The sequence below is a fragment of the Oreochromis niloticus genome, linkage group LG7, assembly GCF_001858045.2.
Source record: "Oreochromis niloticus isolate F11D_XX linkage group LG7, O_niloticus_UMD_NMBU, whole genome shotgun sequence".
In the NCBI taxonomy this organism is placed as follows: Eukaryota; Metazoa; Chordata; class Actinopteri; order Cichliformes; family Cichlidae; genus Oreochromis; species Oreochromis niloticus.
In genome coordinates, this window is record NC_031972.2 from 11,806 (window position 1) to 31,095 (window position 19,290).

Genomic DNA, 19,290 nt, shown 5'->3' on the forward strand with positions numbered 1-19,290 from the left:
TGGGTGTTTTCTTGTTTGTTTTGTACTACTTGAACACTAAAGTGGCCGTCCAATGAGACGACAGTGGCCCACAGCTCATTTCAGTTTGACACCATCCTGTGCAGCCTTCCTCACCTGTCCTTGGATGGTTGACCCGAGATATTTAAACTCTTCTCCTTCTGCTCCTTTCATGTTAACCCCTCCACCTGTCTCCCTCTCATTCACGGGATGGGATGGGATGGGATGGGATGAGATGAGATGAGAGGAGAGGAGAGTTATTTATCCCAAGGGAAGTTCTTTTGTCATACACAGGCTCAATGCAGCAAGAGAGACAAAGGAACAGAGGAATAAGATATACAATAAGAATACTATTATACAGTAGGATAGTGCAAATATAATATCAAATAACTCTAACGAAGTAACAATATAACTATATCCTGAAAAATAAGTAGCTTAGCTATGAGTGCAGGTGATTCTAAAAGTGACATAGTATTGTGCAAATGAATAAAAGAGAGTAGCAGCATTATGATGGGGAGATGAAACAAACATTCAGTGAAAAACTGTTGGGTGATATTGCACGGTCTGAATGGAAACAGAATAACTTTGTTATTAATCCTCAGGAGAATCACCTACAGAGTGAGGAAGAGTTATACAGTCTTACTGCCACCGACACAAAGGATTTCCTGTGGCGGTCAGTTCTGCATTTCGGGGCAATGAGCCTTTTGCTGCATGTGCTCCGATGGTCCATCATGGGGGCGTGCATGGGGTGGGAGGAGTTGGTTGATACAAAGAAGCTTTTTTTAGCATTCTCCTCTCAGACACCTCCGCCAGGTGCTCCAGTCTGACACCCAGGACAGAACCAGCCTTTTTAATCAGCTTGTTCAGCCTGTTGGCATCGGCTGTCTTCACCCCACTTCCCCAGCACACAGCTGCAAAGAACACAACGCTCTCCAACACCGAGTGATAGAACATGGTCAGCATTTTCCTACAAACATGAAAGGAACTGAAAAGCCGACTCTGCCCTTTTTTAAAGACCGCATTGGTGTTCTTGGTCCATCCAGTTTACAGTCCAAGTGTACCCCCAGGTACCGGTAGTCCTCCACGATCTCTACATCAGCCCCTCTGATGGTGACGGGTGTAGGAGTACACATACTCCTCCTCCTACACCCGTCACCATCCACTTACAGGAAGCATGCTTCCTAAAGTTCCTTTGTCTTTGTTGTAGATGGTTTAGCTCACACCACTGAACAAAGCTGTCCACCACACTCCTGTACTCCTCCTCCTGTCCATCCCTGATACAGCCCACGATGGCAGAGTCATCAGAGAATTTCTGCAGATGACATGACTGAGACTTGTACCTGAAGTCAGTTGTGTAGAGGGTGAAGAGGAAGGGTGATAGGACAGCCTGGTCCAGCAGGTAGATGATGGCATCCTCCACACCGATATGGGGTTGATAAGCAAACTGTAGGGGGTCCAGCCAAGGCTCCACCAGCAGACGCAAGTGTCTCAGGATGTCTCTCTCCAGCCTGTAGTCACCGGGGGTCGATGGGTTAATCTTTTTTTTGTATTCTGTCTTTCATTCCTCTTCTCTTCAGAGCACGCCTCCACCCACACAGGCTCTCCTCCACCAGCTCTCAGTACATATCACAGTGTCATCAGAGACTCCACCTTCAACCCATCTGTCCTCATACATGTCCTGCACCACCCTCGCATACCTCCAATATAAAACCATAGTTCGTGCCGGCAGGTAGGCGGTCACTGCCTCACTGCTTTATGCTCCTGACTGTTTAAACCATCACCTGGGAGTGGATTTTTATTCTGTGCAGTAATAAAATGATTTCCTTCATTATTTCAAGCAGAAAAAACAAAGTGGGGACAAACAGCTTCTTCAGACTGTTAACAAACACCATACACACACATATATATTTATTCTGTTTGCATCCATAATTTTGTCGTACGCGTACAATGACAAGTGCTATTCTATTGTTTTCCAAAATGAAACAGAGTGCAGCAAATGAAGTGCTTGATGCTTTTTCTCCTGCTTTAATCCTCAAAATGAAATGATGTCATCCATGTGTGAGGACAGGACGCTCAGCATCTGCACGGCTCTGATGACTCTGCTCACCTTCACTCACCTTTTACAGGCTGCTGTCGTGTCAGCGCCATGTTTGTCCCTGAGTCACATTTACTTACAAAGAAGAAACAATGAACAATGATTCTGCTGCTGCAGGATGTGACTCAAGGAAGTGTGACATTCTCTGTTTGCTGAGGCAGCAGCGTGAAAGAGTCGCAGATAAAAGCGTCTGAGAGAGTTTGTTCTTCAGTTCAAGTAAACTTTATTTATATAGTACCCAACCACAACAGTGGCCTCAAACACCTTTTATTGTGCAGTAAAGATCCTACAATAAAACAGAGAAACCCAACAATCAGACAGCCCGCTATGATCAAGCACTCTGTGACAGTAGGAAGGAAAAACTCCCTTTAAACAGGAAGAAGCTTCAGGTAGAACCGGGCAACCTTCATCTGCCTTCGAAATCGGAGTCAAAGCATCGGCGTCTTCTTCATTCGGCTTTCTTTCATTTTTAATGTAAACAAACCAACAACCACGAATCCAAAAATGGGTAAGATGTGCAGACCCACAGCCCAGAAACTAATTCACTTTGTAATAACCTTAAACTCAAAAAAGGACAATATAAAAATAGAAATGCACATTTAAAAAAAGTCCAGAAACATCCCCAGACCTGTGTGTGATTCTGGCTGGTTTGATATCATCCGTTTCGTTTGTAATTCTTTATAAATGAAAGCAACACTTTAAAAAAATAACAAAGAAACAAACTGGAAGGTGCGGCTGAGGTGCTTTGGGAGGACTTGCAGATAAAATCTGGAGATTCTGGTTCAGGTGATGGTGCCTGCAGCACTTCAGGAGAGGCTGGATGTCAGAAACATTCAGGAGGTTGTCCGCTCTCTTACTGCACAGGAAAGACCTGCTTGTCCTGTTGAACTGAGTCATCTTATCTAAAGGGGAGTTTCTCACTAACGATTACAGAGCTCCAAAGCTCACCTCACTTCCTGTCACACTTCAATAAAAAGGTGGCAAATCTGAAACCCTAAAATGTATTTTCCTGATTTTTTTTTTTTTTTTTATTCCTGGAGACGGAGACAGAGTCCAGCTTCCATGAGAGCCTCACACATAGAAGAAACAGGGCAGGTGGGTTCACCTGGATTTGGTTTGCACAATTTTCCGGTCCCAGATCAGTCTCTAAATCACCAGCCATGCGTCTGCAGCCTCGCCTGTCACTCCGGGAATTTGGGGACGCAGCCCTCCAGCCCGATCAGCTCGGGCCAGCCATCGTATTTGTTGGTTGCCGAGTCGCTCTTTATGTGCTGGAAGAGAGAGAGAGTGAGAAGGTGAAGAGGACCATCTCTAACCTGCTGACCAATGTTACAGGCACGGCGTTCTCCTCAGCTTCTACAGACACTTTCACGTCTGACACGTGTGCTCAGGCTGAGCCCGCCCTCATCTCTGTGGAGCCGAATGACAGCAGTGGATCTGCCAGTCCTGGTGTTCTACGGCAGGGAGCATGGGGCCCACTAGAACAGCGATCCTCAAGCTTTTTTGCGCCACGGACCCGTTTATGTTCGACAATATTTTCACGGACCGGCCTTTAAGGTGTCACGGATAAATACAACAAAATAAAAATCAGTACCGGTACCAAAAAAAAAGAAGATTTATTCATAACACACGGGAAAAGACTCAGGGAAACCGAGTTAATGATAAAACCGATAAAACCCCTGAAAACCATCAATTTCACACCCGAGCCTTAACTCTTGCGGCCCGGTACCAAACGACTCACGGACCGGTACCCGTCCATGGCCCAGGGATGGGGACCGCTGCACTAGAGGACATGTGGCCCTCAGGACTACCTGTGCAGTCTCTGCAGGGTCCAGGCATCACCTTGTGCTACCAGCAGTGACACTGACCCTAGCCAAATGCAAAACCAGTGAAAAACAGAAAAAATGAGGAGGGGGGCCTCCACCTGTAAAACCATTCCTGGTTTGAGGTTGTCTTGTTGTTGCCGCTATAGAGCACATCTGCTCCTAAGGACTGGCCTAGAGCCCAGACAATCTTAACAAAAACAAAACAAAACAAAAAAGACTAGTGGAGATCAGTTCAGGATGGTTGTGATTGGTCAGGAGGCAGAGCCAGCATTTGGGCCACCTCTTCACTATCAGGGGAAACCTGATACCTGCCATCTCAGGGATCACACACTCGGAGTTAAGCTGGACCTGCTTAACTCTGAGTGTGTGCAGGCTCAAGGCCTTTAGACTAATCTACCTTCTCAAAGGTGCTCTTCCCCGTTACTCCTTTGCCACCAACAAACACCCAGTTGTCCCTGTATCCCAGCGAGTGGATGTGAGAGCTTCCCAGTTCAGCAATCAGATTCTTGAGCTCATCGTTTAACCTGCAGAAACACACAGAGGGTGGAGGAACGCGTTAACAGCTTCAAGATGGGTGGAGGCAGTGCCTTTTACCTCAGTATGAAGACAACAGACAGACTGAAGCTGACGGCTGAGACAAAGCTGGAGCCACAGAAACAAACAACTCCACCCCTGCCTGGAAAAGCTCTTTGGTCCTCGATTACTGTGCAAGAACAAGAACCTAGAGAAGAAGCCGGGGGAAGAATCTGAGCTGCTTCCTGTCAGAAGTGATCAAAGGAGGAGACTCTTACTTTGTTGAGGGTTCGTCGTAGGACGCCATTATAACGATGGAGCCTCTCTCGATGCTCTTCAGTAGCTCAATGAACGGTTTCACATCTGCAACACAAACATGATAAAAGCTCCGTCTCCAGCCACTGACACGAGTCGGCTAAGGGTCGTCTTTGCTCACCTCCACTGTACATGTTATAGTGATCCGTCTTCAGGACTTCTCCCGTTTTACCTGCCAATGGGAGATAAGCATGAGAGAACCATGAGAGAAACTCCGCCCATTCATTTTCAGGCTTTTAATGATTGAATGCATTTCCAAAGAAAATCTTTACGACTCGAGGCGCTGTGCACAAAGTGCCAGATGAAGGCCTTTTTAAAGGAAGCGCACTCACCATTTAGGATAACGATGTTTATTCCTCCTCCAGCGTTGTTCAGCGCAGTTCCCAGAACCCTGAGGAGAGTCACAGTCTGCACGTTAGCATGAAGAAAGCAAAGAGATGCAGAAGACGACACAACAAGCATGTGAGGACAAGGTCTGAAAGGACGCCAGACAGAGGTGCTGAGGAAAGGAGGCAGCAAGGAAGCTCCTACAGTTTGTTTTGGACACAGATGGCCGGAGGGACGACGTTGGCGGCTCCGCTGTGGATGTAGAAACTGATCTCATGTGCAGGACACTCTCTTGGAGTACCACATACACCAGCTGAAGGAGAGGAAAGAAAAAGACTCGTTATTATCCTCCACCTGCTCCTCTGGGTCAGCTGATGCACCCCGATCAGCTCGAGTGATCTCTGACCTGAACGCTTGCTGGATATTTTGGCACCGTGAGGGGGGAAATTGATGACCTTGGGTAAATTATGATGCCAACCAGCTGCAAGGACAGAAACAAAACAACACTCATTAGATTTACAGAAACAGGTTTTTATTTGCTTCAATGCAAATCCAAAACATCTGGTCTCAGAGCGAAGCTGAAAAACTAGGTAACTTGGGCCCAAGCCCGTGGCCACTATGGGCTCTCCAGCTCCAGTCCTCGGGAGCTACAGGCAGTAGATCCTGTCGCCTGTAGATCAACAACCGTGTCATGCATTAAACACTCACCTTCAAACGAGACGTTGGACTGCTGCAGGATGACAACGACAATGATCACAGACGTGACCACCACCAGCAACGGCACAACACCTGAGGGAGGCACATCTCGTTAGCACACTGTATGTGAGGCAGTCGCACCTGATGAGCTGCAGGACAGAAGTTTCCATCCACTCGTCACAGTAAATAAGTAAATAAATAAAATTAATTAACAACCAATCAATAAACCATGAAAGTCAATAAATGATCAGACTGACTTCAATTAAATGGGAAGACTGCAAATCAGTGACTGCAGAGCTTTGGTTTATTACAGCGACGATAAACATGAATGTTTCAGTTTTAATTGTTTATATCAAATTAAAGTGAACAGGACACAGGCCCACGTGCTTTGGTAATAACGCACTTTGTTGGGAATTATTGCTTTGTAAATAAAACGCAATCAAGTATTTGCTCAGATCATCTTTGTTAAGATGTTTATCATCCATCATTGTGATGGCCGTCGACTGCATTTCTTTGTTTGTGCAGGTGAGCTGCCCTGCACAAACAAAGGTGAGGTGGACACAGGTGTTCTTTCTTACAGATGTGCTCGGGCTGCAGCATGCTGTGCTGAAGAGCGATCACCCAAAGTTAAACCAAGGTCTGTTTTAGCCACAGTTAAGCCCAACTCTTTTTCCAGGTAGTGGCCCTGAAATATTAGAAAACCTAACAGCAGCACACGTCTGAAGCCCCGTTAACCTGAAGTCTGCCTGAAGCCCGTTTCTACCAGTGAAAGATAAAAACTGTTTCTGCCAGACACGGGTGGAACTTTTAGGTTATGATCTTAGATCTGAACGTTTCAGAAGCTGATATGTCTGATAATATTTGGCTGTTAAGTCGAAATTTCCGGTGATTATCTCAAAATTGCAGTCAGCAATCTACTGACAGCTAGTGGTGAGATTTTACACACTAAACACGTAACATTTTGGGTTCTCTCGAAAATTTGAACTTCAAGCTTTTAAGTGGAAGTCTGATGAGGCTTCCGTGCAGTGGGAGGAAGATTCAGACAAACAAGAAGAAGATAAAGAGTGAAGGACAGGGACACACACACACACACACACACACACACACACACACACACACACACACACACACTTACTTCCCCGGAGGACCGCGTGCTTCATCGTGCTTCGTTTCCCTGTTCGGAGACAAACGGGTGGAAACATCAGGACTCGTCAGACATGCTCGTGTTCATATCTCAGCTGTGATGTTCCTGTGGGACTAAAGCTGTGGATGCGTCTCGCACACCCACCGGGACACGCCGAGCGCTCTCAAGCGCGCTGCCCGTCCTTGCGCGTGTTGTTTTACGCGTCATGTCTTTACTTACACAGTAAATAATGCTCACTAAAGTCTGTGGAGCACAGAGCGTCTATAGAAAATGTTAAAAACCACCTGTTTTTAAACCACTTTCATAACCTTTTGGTCATTTAAAATATGTTCGCAGACCTGCTGTGACTCTCTGGGCCGCGTCGCTCCTAAAAATTAATTTTTAATGTCACCCAGACTTTAACAGGATACATAAAGGATCTATAAAAGTCACTGCCCCAAACTGACTGCGGCTTCTACTTTGTGACAGAAATGCTGTTTGTCAAGATGATGTCATTCTGGAGAGACGCGTTTAGTGTATATTTGAAATGTTTAAGGCCAACGAGCGAGTTACAGCAGTTTCAATAGGCTACTGGAAATCACTTTTTAGTCTCACCGGCCTGAGACTCTGCACCTGAGCGCGCTCCACGGAAACTACAAACACCTGAGCAGAGCTCTCAAACCTTCAGTCAAAAGACTTCATGAATGTTTGGAAACGTACTAAAATCACTCTGCTTTGTTCCCGCGTACACCTGCACAGGTGCTGCAAAGCTCCGTTTTCCGAGCTGAGGTCAGCGGGTAAAGATGCGCTTTCTTCATATTTTCAGCCGAGGAAAAGAAACCAAACCACACCGCACGTTTACCTGTGTGACACCTGCGCAGGTACAGCAGCTCTCCCGGCTCTTTTCCCCCGTGATGGTCTGAGAAATCACGCCACACACACACACCTCATAGAGGAAGAAAAGCCACACTGACCGACTCTGACAGTAAGCATCTCCGACAACTAGGAGTGCCAGCGTCCGCCTCTCCTCTCAGCCAATCAGAAGCTCGCAGGTAGGTCAGAGTGCGCGTGAATAAAGGACAGGTGTAACGTTTCCACCTGTTTGATGAAGGAACGAACAGCGCTCACAGCTGTGTTTGTCTCACAGGCACCAACCTCACGACCGCACCACAGGGAAATGACTGAGCGTGCAGGTACACCTGGAGTCACGCTCCGTGCACTGTGTCGTCAAACCCACCCGTCCCGTTTTCATAACAGAGTCTGCGCAGTAACAGAAACAAACTTACGGTAAACCAGATAAGTAGTGCTGCCGATCCGGTTACTGAACACAAAACCGCGCACGCACTCATTGCAGTGTCTTTAAACCCCAGGTGTGTATCCCTCCGCCCACCCGTGAAGTTACAGTTAATAAACACATCTATCCAAACCAGAGACTGTATATAAAAGATGTACGTCACGCCGTGACGTCAACCATTAGTTTGATGCCAGGTGGAGAGCTCGGTCAGTTTCAGGGACCTCGTTTAGTCAAATATGTGAAACGTATCTGTGGAGCAAACCGAGTCCGTCTCCCCTCCGACCACCGAGTAGCTCCACGCTGATAAAGGTGAGGGGCGTCACACCTGGCTGTTACAGCCCATCTGCCTCATTTTCAGCATAAACTGCGTAACAGTGAAGTGTCTGAAACACGACTTATAATCCAAACCTACTGTTTCCTGTTTCCTGTCCTCACACAGTGAAACAAAACACTTTTTAATCAAATGTTTCCACTGCTGAACTTTATTTCCCCCAGGAGACAAATGACACCGAGACAGGAAACAAAAGGCATTTTTTACATTTTCTATAGAAAACCTTCTGACAGGACCACAGAGGTCACATGACCTGCAGCCTCTTTAACACTGAAAAGCTGGAGACAGAAATGTGCTTCCAACGTAGTCTGGTCCTGTGAGGTGGCGATTTACATTTGAGAACGTCCCTGAGATCAAACCTTCGACGCTCTTCAGTTTCACTTTTCAAACACGATATAAGTCACTATCGTTCCTCTTTCAACAAGTTCACACAAAACCACAGAGAAAAGAGCGAAACACGAACAGAGTTCTTTAAAACGATCAGAAAAGCTCCGCCCCCCCAAGCGAGAACGCTAGACTCATCAAAATAACCTCACAGTTAGTAGAAATACATGAAACACCTGCAGGCCTTTAAAAGTCCTCACCCATCATTATGGACCTGCCTCTCTATTATTATTATTAACAATAAGTCAAATGGCCTGGTTATGTAAATGACCGTGTCATGTGACATCAGACTGACCTCTCACAGAGCAGCAGACGCTTCCTCGTCCTGATGTAAACACACACATTCAGTTTGTTGTCAATAATAAGTTAAAAAGCTTAAACGGCTGGCCCGAATAAATCTGTGTAGATTACAGCAGCTCATATTCAGCAGGTCGGGGTTAGTCTGCACACACTGGCAGTTTACTGGTTACACTAGTGTAAAACCTCCAGGGTCCACTAACCCGTCGGCACAGCATGGTCATCCGTCATCGTGCTCCAGGACTCCTCACATAGCTGTCTGCAGCTGTACTTATTATTTTGGCTGGTGGAACAGGAATCCAGCTTCTGACTGGTTCATTTCTGGAAACCTGCTGAGGGCACCGATACACGCCCTCTTATTTGTAACTCTGGTCTTTCAGCATTGACACCTGCTTCATTTAAACAGGACATACTCGCCAAACCCGTTTTACTCACCGAGGCTTCAGGCAGCGGACGCCATGAGCACAGACCTGCAGCAGCTTCGATGGCGTCTGGCGCTCGCGTTTGTTTTTCATATGGAAATGACGTCCTCAGAGCAGGAAGTCGCCATCAGGATTTAAATAAAATGAAGGCACCAACTTCACTCAAGTGATGAAAGCCAGCGTAACACCATGTAATCATGCAATTCAGAGTAATCTGATTACAATTTACATTTCTGTTTTTCCCCATGAAGAGAATCTTTAAATATCTGAAATACCAGCAGAGGGATGGAGGCTGACAGGTAACCACATCCACCCACTCAGTCAGACTCAGATGGTTCCTGTGATATGAAGATGACAGGTGCAGGAGGCGGGGCCATTCTCACCTGAGCTACAGTTTGTCAAACTGCCCCGAGCAGCTCAGCTGCTGATTACAGGACGCCAGCCAAACATCACCACAGGTGACAACAGGTGTTATGCTTCATGTAAGGTGTATGAGGCGTTCAGGCTCAGTGGTAAGTGTAGGACATCTGCAATCTAAAAATATAAAAGCAGAAAAGAGGCTGTAGGAGCCCTCTCCCGCTCCAGGTGCAAAGATATGATTGGTGTTTGGGTGTAGATAGGTGTGCTGATCAGAGTTCTGACAGCAGCAACAAGGAAATCTGCTTTCCACTGAAGGAGCCGAGGTCTAAGAATTCATTTACCCTGAACCCGAGTACAGGAAGTTCAGGGTTGGACCTCCCAGTTTAGTTGTGTACTTAGACTGGACTGGAACCATTTGTCCTGAAAATGTTTAGTAAAGTCAGGTGCCCCCCCCCTCCCTCATCACTGAGAAGAACTCGTAAAATCACTCTGGAGCTTTTATTTTGAAATCTGGCTGCTCAGTGCAGTTCGAGTGGCATCAGTCACAAATTGGTGTTTTGTTTTTGTTTTTTTTAATTAAAGGCTCCTCTGGACACTTCAAGCACACAAGCATCATCTTACACAAGTGTGATCACTGTGAGGGATTCCCGGGAACAGCCTGTTCCTCCTTCAGTTTTCACTAACCCCTCAGAACCCGTTTGGTTTCTTAAACAGAAGAAAGAAACACTCTGGGGCAGTGAGGATGGAAACAAGTTTAACTTGATGAAACTTTCATAAACACAGAAACAAAACTCCTGCCTCACTCTGACTGTGCAGCACGCCTGGTAACCAGTCAACATCCCAGGAGGGAGCTTCCAGAACGGTCCAAAGAAAAACAAACCGACTGGCCTCCACAGTAAGGTCGTGTTTTCGGGCAGCTCCGGACTGTTTTCATCACTGCTGCTGAGATCCGAGCGTCGACTTCCCACCACTTCCTCCTCTTCTGGAGCAGTCTGCCGCGCTGGATCCGCTCCTCCTCCCGCGGCTGAACAGCTGCAGAGATCCAAAGACGGCCCGACAGCCGCCCGAGAACACGACCTTGAACGTGACATCAACCACACCTGACTCAGGCGTTGTTTCTGATTATTAGGGACCTGTACGCAGAGCCGTGTGATCCCAGGACCGCCCATTCAGCGAGCTCAGTCCTTCACAGCAGTCCTTCTGTGGATCCAGAGTCTGGACCCACAGAGGTGCAGCAGGCGGTTTGTCAGCCCGCCACGAGGTCTGCACAGGGACAATCCACGCCCCCACAGCGGCGTCTACACGGCGGTCTACATGAGGGCGTTGAGGTGCCCGGCGTGTCCCACAGAGTTCAGCATCAGCGCCCTCTGGTCCAGCACCTCCCTCTCCCGGCCCAGCGCCGCCCTGTCCTGCTCCACCATGGCTCTGTCCCGCTCCACTGCCACCCGCTCCCGGTCCAGCCACAGCCTCTCCGCCTGCACTGCCGCCCTCTCTCTCTCCAGCGCCGCTCTGTCTCGCTCCACCATCTCCCTCTCTCGCTCCAGCGCCGCCCTCTCCCTCTCCACCATCTCCCACTCCCTCTCCAGCCCCCCCAGCGGCCCGTCGCACGTCTCTGAGCTCCGCTGGTTCTGCTCCGCGCCGTCTCCGAACGCATCCGGCGCGTAGTCCGAGGAAGACGGGTGGGAGGCCGGTGGGGCAGGGGGAGGTGCGGGGGCGGCACGGAGCCTGTGTCTGGGGGCGGGGTCCGGGTGCTGATCGTCGTCCTGAGTGACGGGGGTCAGGAGGGGAGCGCTGCTCGCCAGCCGGCCCTCCATGGCTTCGTTCATGAGGTGAAACCACGGCCAGGAGGAGGCACCGTCTGCTACGCTCTCCATCCCGACAGGAGGATACTTCAGGTCCTGAGGAGAGCAGAGGATTTTAGAAACACGCAGCTGTGAGCAGCTTTACTGAGGCGGGGCGTTCGTGACGGCCTACCTTGTACCTCCTCTTCAGATTGTCCCACTTCTTTGCCATCTGGTAGGTGGAGACCTTCCCCTGCAGCCCGAGCTCCTTCAGGATGGCTCTGACAGGAAGTGAGGACACAGAGTCAGGAACGCCTCGCTGCTCCGACATTCATCCACACGGGAGGGATACTTACTTCCAGGCGGCTTTGGCAGCGTTCCTCCTCCCGGTGAACAACGCCTCGTTAGCAGCTCGAAGTTTAATCATCCTCCTCGTGTCCTGGTCGGTCACTGCCACACACACAGATCGACAGACAAGTTATTAATGATTGATTTTATCGTCTGCTGCACTTTCACAGTTTTCAGTGTTTTTTGTTTAATTTGATGTATTTTACATTTGTTTAAAAGATTTTTGCTGCTTTTATTTTGATGTTCTTGTAATTTAATTTATTCAGTTTGACTTTTTACTTTAATATATTAATAAAAGATATTTATTCAAAGCTGTATATTTTAACAAAATTTCATTTCAAATTCATTTATTTATTTTGATTTTCAAACATATGCATAGATTTCACGTGTTTTACATTTTAAACTACATTTTTATTAAATGTTTTTTCAGTATCTGTATTTTAATACATTCATTGTTATTATGATAATATATACTTTTCTTATTTCTGTATGTAAACATTTTACATCTTATTTTATGTCTGTATTTTAATAGGTTATTTTTAAAGTTTTGTTCTTATTTTACTTTTACTTGTTTTGTAATTTATTCAGTTTGAATTTTGTTACATTTTTCTTTGCAAAGCTTTTCAGAGTTTTTTTCATACAGGACAAATTTCAGGTTTTATTATTTTATTTCTTTTTATCAGATGTTTTACTTCCTGTCTAATGTAGTCTTGGTTTGTTTGTACCCGTTTGTATTTCCTTAACTGCAGTAATTCTTTCATTTTTTTGTATTAAACAGATTTTCTTTCACGTCCTGATTTTTCGCGAAGCTTTAATTTGGTCGCTGACTGCAGAGACTTCACAGCTTTAAAGCTTAAACGTCATGAGCGAAGCCTCGAGGAGGTTTTTGAGGGTAGCGATCGTCACCGGGCCCTGACCACAAAGAAATCCTCTCACTTTTATAAGTCGGGTCGGAGGGCGTCGAACACTCCTCTCCGCTGGCGTCGATGTAGGTGACGTTCCCGTCGGACTCCGCATTGTCTCCGCCCACCATGCTCTCCAGCTCCGACACGCTGCTCCTCTCCGCCATCAAACAGTCTCTGTCGGGAGGCGGGGACGAGCCAAACACGCCGTCCTCTTCGTTGGTCCAGACGGGTGTCACTCGGGGAGCTTTGCCCGTCAGACGGCCCTCCAGAGCATCGCTCATCAGCTGGAACCAGGGCCACGAGGCCGGGTTGGTCTGACCCTCCATCCCCCGAGGAGGAAACTTCAGGTCCTGCAGACGCAGCAAACTCACGTTTCAGCGAACGCTTGAGGCGAGCTGCAGCTCTCTGCGGCGCTCTGCCGGTTACTATCAGAGAGCTGCAGGACACTCAGGCGTCTAACTTTATTTAAACAGGTCTGATTGAACAAAGCAGGTTATAGGTTCACATGCAGGGCACACGTTACTGCGAGTCATCGAGTACACCAACTGTATTTACTTCGGTTACTTTAACAAACACCTTGAGGTCAGTTAAAAACACACAGTGCTGCCCCTCAGTCTCCCGCTGCACACGGCTAACGTATCGGCGTTGCCTCAGTCTCGAGTTATCCACTCACAGACTTACGTGTCCACACCACCCACCTGCAGGACTGCCACTACAGGTGTAATTATCTCAGGAAACAGGAATGTTCTCACTGCTGATCAGGAAAAACTGGATTTATTGTACATATGGAAAAATGGCTTGGATTAAAAGGAATGTTTTTCTTGCTGGCGTAAATGTAAACTAGCAGGACATCGACATCAGTGCTGTAAAGAAACGCTGCAGCCGGCTGCTGAAGCCGATTTCCTGGTTTTAATGCCTGAAGCTAGCAAGCGTCCCACACACATTCACAGTGGAGACGTTTATCCAGCCCACAGTGGAACAGGACAGCGTGCCAACGATGAGTCTCTAAAAACCTGACGTGTTACCGTCAGTGCTCCTACTCCAAGTATTTGTAGGTAAAAATATAACAATAAAAAAATTGAAATTCCATTCACTTATTTAAATACAGGCGAATTAGTTATGGGGGACAACACCGCCTCAGCTGAGGGGTAAAAAGGATGCGGCAGTAACACGGAGTCACATGACCTCAGGCAGGCTGCTCAAACTGCTGCAGGAATCTCACCTTGAATTTGGTCTTCAGGTTGTCCCACTTCTTGGCAACCTGGTCAGGTGTTATCTTCCCTGTCAGACCCATCTCCTTCACTATTCCCCTGCACACACACACACACACACACACACACACACACACAGGGTTTAACAGGACCCCGACACACACAGAAACGAGCGCAGTGTTTTCAGCAGACACTCGAACGCTCGCTCACCTCCACGCCGGTTTGGCGGTGTTCCTCCTGCCGGTGAACAGAGACTCGTTAGCAGCTCGCAGCTCGATCAGTCGTCTCGTGTCGTCTTCGCTCACTGTGAAAAGAGGCGAATGCAAACGTTACTTTGAGGCGTTTCCTGCACGCTGTGCACGAATACGATCGGGCGACGTCGATCATGTTGGTTTGAATCTCTTGTTAAAAACTTCCTGCGTCCTGATTCACAACTTTTAGACGAACCCTCGAACCAAGACAAACCAGACCTATCACATGACCTCCTGGGCAGCTGATTGGCTGTGCTTTAATAGTTTTCACTCGCACATGTTCTCTTCCTCCCTGACATCACGGACGCCTACATTACCCATAATCCACCTGCGCAGGACTAAGCTGTCCCCCTCAGCCTCACTCTGCTGTCTGAGCTCAGAGCTGATCGATTATTCTTACGTTTGTAGGTGAACTCGCCCATCCGGTGCAGCTCGCTCAGAGCCACCGATCCGCTCTTGTCCTCGTTATCCACCAGCAGGTCCATCTCAGACTCCGTCAGGAACTCGGCCATCCCGCCTCGGCTCCGGCGGGCTCGCTTCTTGGGTGTCGGGGACAGCGACTCACAGTCATCGTCTTCATCCTCCACGATGGGAGTGAGGATGGGCGCGGCGCCGGCGAACCGTCCCTCCATGGCGTCGTTCATTCTGTAGAACCAGGGCCAGGAGCTGGGGTTGGTCTCCACGCCTCGAGCAGGAAACTTCAGCTCCTGGAGGAGAAATGACCAGGATGTCAACGCTGCCACCATCTGCCATTACCCACAATTCACAGGGACATCGGCCGATTCTGCTTTGATACGTGCCAATCGATACTTACTATTGATTATTAATTTATCTCATTTAACTGAAAGACGTACAGGATGTAAAGCTACAAAGAGCACATGAGTGGCAGTTATATAGTGCAGGTCCTCTAACGTCCACTTGAGGCACCAAAACTGACATTAACAAAGAGTGGCTGTTGCCCCGCCCACTGCGGGTTACGATCTGGACGGCGACGCCCCTTCGAGTCGTGGACCTGGTCGAGCAGGAGTGAGAGGACGCACCTTGTATCTCCTCTTCAGGTTGTCCCACTTCTTGGCCAGCTGGTCTGTGGTCAGTTTGCCCTGAAGGCCCAGCTCATAGAGAATCGCTCTGAGAAAATCAACAAATAAAGTTATTTTGAATCGGAGCCTAGTCCCTTCAGACCTGACCAACAATGAACATGAAGGTGTGAAACTGTTTGTCCTTGGCAGCATTGGGGAGTTATTTTAGGTTTTTTAAGTCTTTAAAAAGATTAATTTCCAAAAACGCTGCACAAGTCCTGATTAATTTACTCAGGTTGGGTATTAAGTTCCTGAGCCTGAAGCAGAGCGCCGTGAGGAAGTGATCAGGAAACATCAAAATGCATCTACTGGTCAATGCTGCCCCCTGCTGGTGTATGTTTTAATTCACATTTGGACCGGAGGGATTACAAAAGGTACCTTTAAGTCTTAGATAATAATCAGAAAAATAAACATTATTAAATGGCCGAGACGCTCTGCAAATAAAAACAACCTAAGAAATATTTATGAAATCCTAATCTACTAAAAGTATATACAACAGCCCGAAGACTTTTTCTCATTAATATATTTAATTTATTTTTGGTAGTTTTTTGTAAAAAAAACCCAAAAACAACATTCAAAAGATTAGTGTAAAAAAATGAGTCTAAAAGTGCTTCGGGCACCAAAACATTTAATACTCGATGATATCCTGATTTAACCTTTAGAAGAAAACGTAGCTGTGACTGAAAATGACAGATTTCCATGACGGTCACCATGTTGGTGTTTACATACTGTGGCTACTTTGTAACGTTTGATTCATTAGGACCACATCATGTAACAGAGATCAGTGGAGCCTTTGTTTCCTGTGACGAGGCCACAGCTGGACGGGTGGGAAACCTGCTGTAGAGGCTTAAACTTCAAACACGCCCAAAAAATGTTTGAAAACATAATTTCATGACATTAAAATGCACGACTATCCCAGAAAGTTGATTCTGTTTCTCGCACTGAAAACGCTCTGACCAGGTGATTTAGTCACCCAGGAGACTGAGCACACTTTAAAACAATACGAATATCATTTCTGTAAATAAGATCCACGTTAATAACAAATCTGAGATGACTGAAATAAAAAGACGATAATAAAATCAAACCAGAAACCGGTTCAGACCTGGTTCAGGTGCAGGTGTGTTCGACTCACCTCCAGGCCGGCTTGGCCGAATGTTTCCTGCCGGTGAAGAGCGCCTCGTTGGCCGCTCGAAGTTTAATCATCCTCTCGGTTTCTTGTTCACTCACTGTCAACGAGAGGAGGGGGTGGGGCAGAGCCGTTAAACACTCGGTCCTGTGTGAGGTCTGATTATAACCTGATGATGTCAGCCAGGTGTGTCTGCCTACTTTTATACGAGCACTCGGTCATTCTCCTCCAGCCCATCGGGATGCCCTCGGGGGTGGGGCCTCCGTGTGAACCACCCCATCATCCGCTGCCGTTTCGGCTGCCACCGTGTCCTCCATCTCCGTCTTGATGAGGAACTCCAGGATGTCGGTGTTCTCCTGGTTCTGATTGGACAGGCAGTTGCCACGGTGACCAGCGTTGCCGGCGGTCTCTGGGCTCAGCACCAGGTTGCTGTTATAAAGGCGCCCCTGCATGGCTTCATCCATGATGTGGAACCACGGCCACGACTCCACAACGCCCCCCATGTGGTCCTGGCCCTGGTATGGCTGCTTCAGGTCCTGGAAAGAGAAGAACAGTGACCCCTGCAGGCTGAAACAGGGACGTACAGTAAGAGCTGCCAAAAACCAAACACTGTGTCTCCTCATGTCTGGAAATTAACTACCCCCTAAACCCGATAACTGGTTGTTCCACCCTCAGCATCGAGACGTGCAGTCAGGTGTTTGCGATACATTCAGCGAGTCTTTCACATCACTCTGGTCCACTCTTCTTTGCAGGATTGTTTGAAACCAGACACATCGGAGGGTTTTCCAGTTGAAGGTCACGCTGAAGCAGCTCAGACTGATTTAAGTCCAGACTGAAGTGTCTGCACAAAAACAACACCGTGGTGTTTGCTGGTTGAGATCTTCAGCCTGCTTCAATTTGTCAAACAGGTTCTATTTAAGGGATTTCTGAGTCAGCAGGTCTGACAGTGACCAGGCCTGGGAGTGGCAGTGGATGAGGATGATCAGTTAACTTGTGACTTCACTGGGGTGGGGGTGATGACTTTCACAGACATGAGGAGAAGAAGAGCAGCTACACCACATCTCATGTACCTTATATTTTGTCCGCAGGTTGTCCCATTTCTTGGCAATCTGGTCTGCTGTCAGCTTCCCTTCCAGACCGAGGCCTTTCAGGATGGTGCTGAGGAGACAGGAAGCAGGACATGAACACTCACAGAGGCCACGGGAACTTTATGAGGGTGCTGCGACCTGTCCTGACACTGCACATTGCAGCTGGCCGCTGGCTGACAGGCACCAGGATCTCTCAGGTTAAACTGCTTCTGCTGCTCCTCGGGTCACCTGTCGCTTGCTCAGGTGAGTCCAGGAGCAGGCGGGCTCATACCTCCAGGCTATCTTTGCAGAGTTCCTCTTCCCTGTGAACAGGGCCTCGTTGGACGCCCTGAACTCGATCAGCCTCTTCACATCCTCTTCGGTCACTGTAGGCAGGCAGCAGAGGTCAAAGGTCAGCAGCTCAAACACACGGGACAGCACTTTTAAGGATACAGGTACAGGTACTTACTCTTATAGGAGTTCTCTGGGAAGTGAGGCAGCGGGTGGGGGGCCGGCTCCATGGTGATCATGAGAGGACACAGCTAGGAGACGAGGGAGGGAGGGAGGAAGGAAGGAAGGAGGGGGAGGAGGAGGAGGAGGTATGCTGTGTTCAGGGCCGATGCTAACTACATCCGCTAGCGCATCCTGCTGCTCCTACAGCGGGGCTCCTCCGTCCATCACGGGGGCCGGGCCGTGTCTGTGGGCGGGGGCCGCCGCCGTCTCCTCCCGGTGAACAGTTAGCGGCCGGAGGCTGCGAGCTAGCTCAGGCGGCTAAAGCTAAACAACAAACAGACCGCGGAGCCGGGCTTCCCACCGCACAGAGACACCGGCTCCCGTTAGCTCGGCTCGGCCCCGACCACCGCCTCCTCTCGGTATCTTATGTCACCTCCTCCGACGGGCGGAAAAGTGTGAATTAAAGCGTCCCCGTTAACGGAGCTAGCCTGCATCCCGACGCTCTGCTCCGAGAGGAGGGTACGCTCGATATCTCCATCCGGGCCTGGTCGCTGTCACCTGACCTCCGGCTGGAGAGGGCGGGGTCAACACAAACACAACCAGCTGTTTTTTCCCCGTGTATTATTATCATTATTATTATTATTATTATTATTATTAAGCCTTTTTTACATTAATTAAAATATGCGAGGATTTATAACATATATATGGATATAAAACAGGATTAACTGAAATTGTAATAACTAACTTTTGCACTTTAGTAGTAAAAGCTTTTAGGCAGGGGTGTCCAACTCCAGGCCTCGAGGGCCGGTGTCCTGCAGGTTTTAGATGTGTCCTTGATCCATCACAGCTGATTTAAATGGCTAAATTAGCTCCTCAACATGTCTTGCAGTTCTCCAGAGGCCTGGTAATGAACTAATCATTTGATTCAGGTGTGTTGACCCAGGGTGAGATCTAAAACCTGCAGAACACTGGCCCTCGAGGCCTGGAGTTGGACACCCCTGCTTTTTTGGGGGGGAGGGTTTGGGTTTTTTTGCCTGTCCCGTTTGGTTCTTTAGCCGTCAGAGTTGATGTCTGAAGGCCAACAAAGAT

The 19,290-nt window shown here is 48.1% G+C and overlaps 2 protein-coding genes across 5 annotated transcripts; both read right to left on the reverse strand.

The window, feature by feature from the left end:
• Positions 1-2,298: 2,298 nt before the first annotated feature.
• Positions 2,299-9,627, reverse strand: LOC100711159 (protein FAM3C). 4 transcript variants are annotated; one of them, XM_025908861.1, is made up of 10 exons: positions 9,197-9,627; positions 6,905-6,943; positions 5,782-5,862; positions 5,480-5,554; positions 5,278-5,386; positions 5,079-5,137; positions 4,868-4,918; positions 4,710-4,794; positions 4,316-4,442; positions 2,299-3,363 (listed from the first exon to the last, which is right to left on the reverse strand). In XM_025908861.1, the coding sequence occupies exons 1-10, from the start codon at positions 9,243-9,245 to the stop codon at positions 3,274-3,276; spliced, it is 765 nt and encodes a 254-aa protein (XP_025764646.1). In that variant the 5' UTR covers positions 9,246-9,627; the 3' UTR covers positions 2,299-3,273. The 4 variants fall into 4 exon arrangements, with proteins under 4 accessions (XP_025764646.1, XP_005470305.1, XP_003458328.1 ...); XM_005470248.4 differs by lacking the exon at positions 9,197-9,627 and adding an exon at positions 8,179-9,182; XM_003458280.5 differs by lacking the exon at positions 9,197-9,627 and adding an exon at positions 7,867-8,157.
• Positions 9,628-10,464: 837 nt separating this feature from the next.
• Positions 10,465-17,057, reverse strand: LOC100690076 (uncharacterized). Its single transcript, XM_019360936.2, has 10 exons — positions 16,882-17,057; positions 16,688-16,781; positions 15,517-15,604; positions 14,877-15,183; positions 14,436-14,529; positions 14,237-14,324; positions 13,046-13,364; positions 12,118-12,211; positions 11,955-12,042; positions 10,465-11,878 (listed from the first exon to the last, which is right to left on the reverse strand). Exons 1-10 carry the CDS (start codon positions 16,916-16,918, stop codon positions 11,291-11,293), a joined length of 1,797 nt encoding a protein of 598 aa, XP_019216481.1. The 5' UTR covers positions 16,919-17,057; the 3' UTR covers positions 10,465-11,290.
• Positions 17,058-19,290: the final 2,233 nt, after the last annotated feature.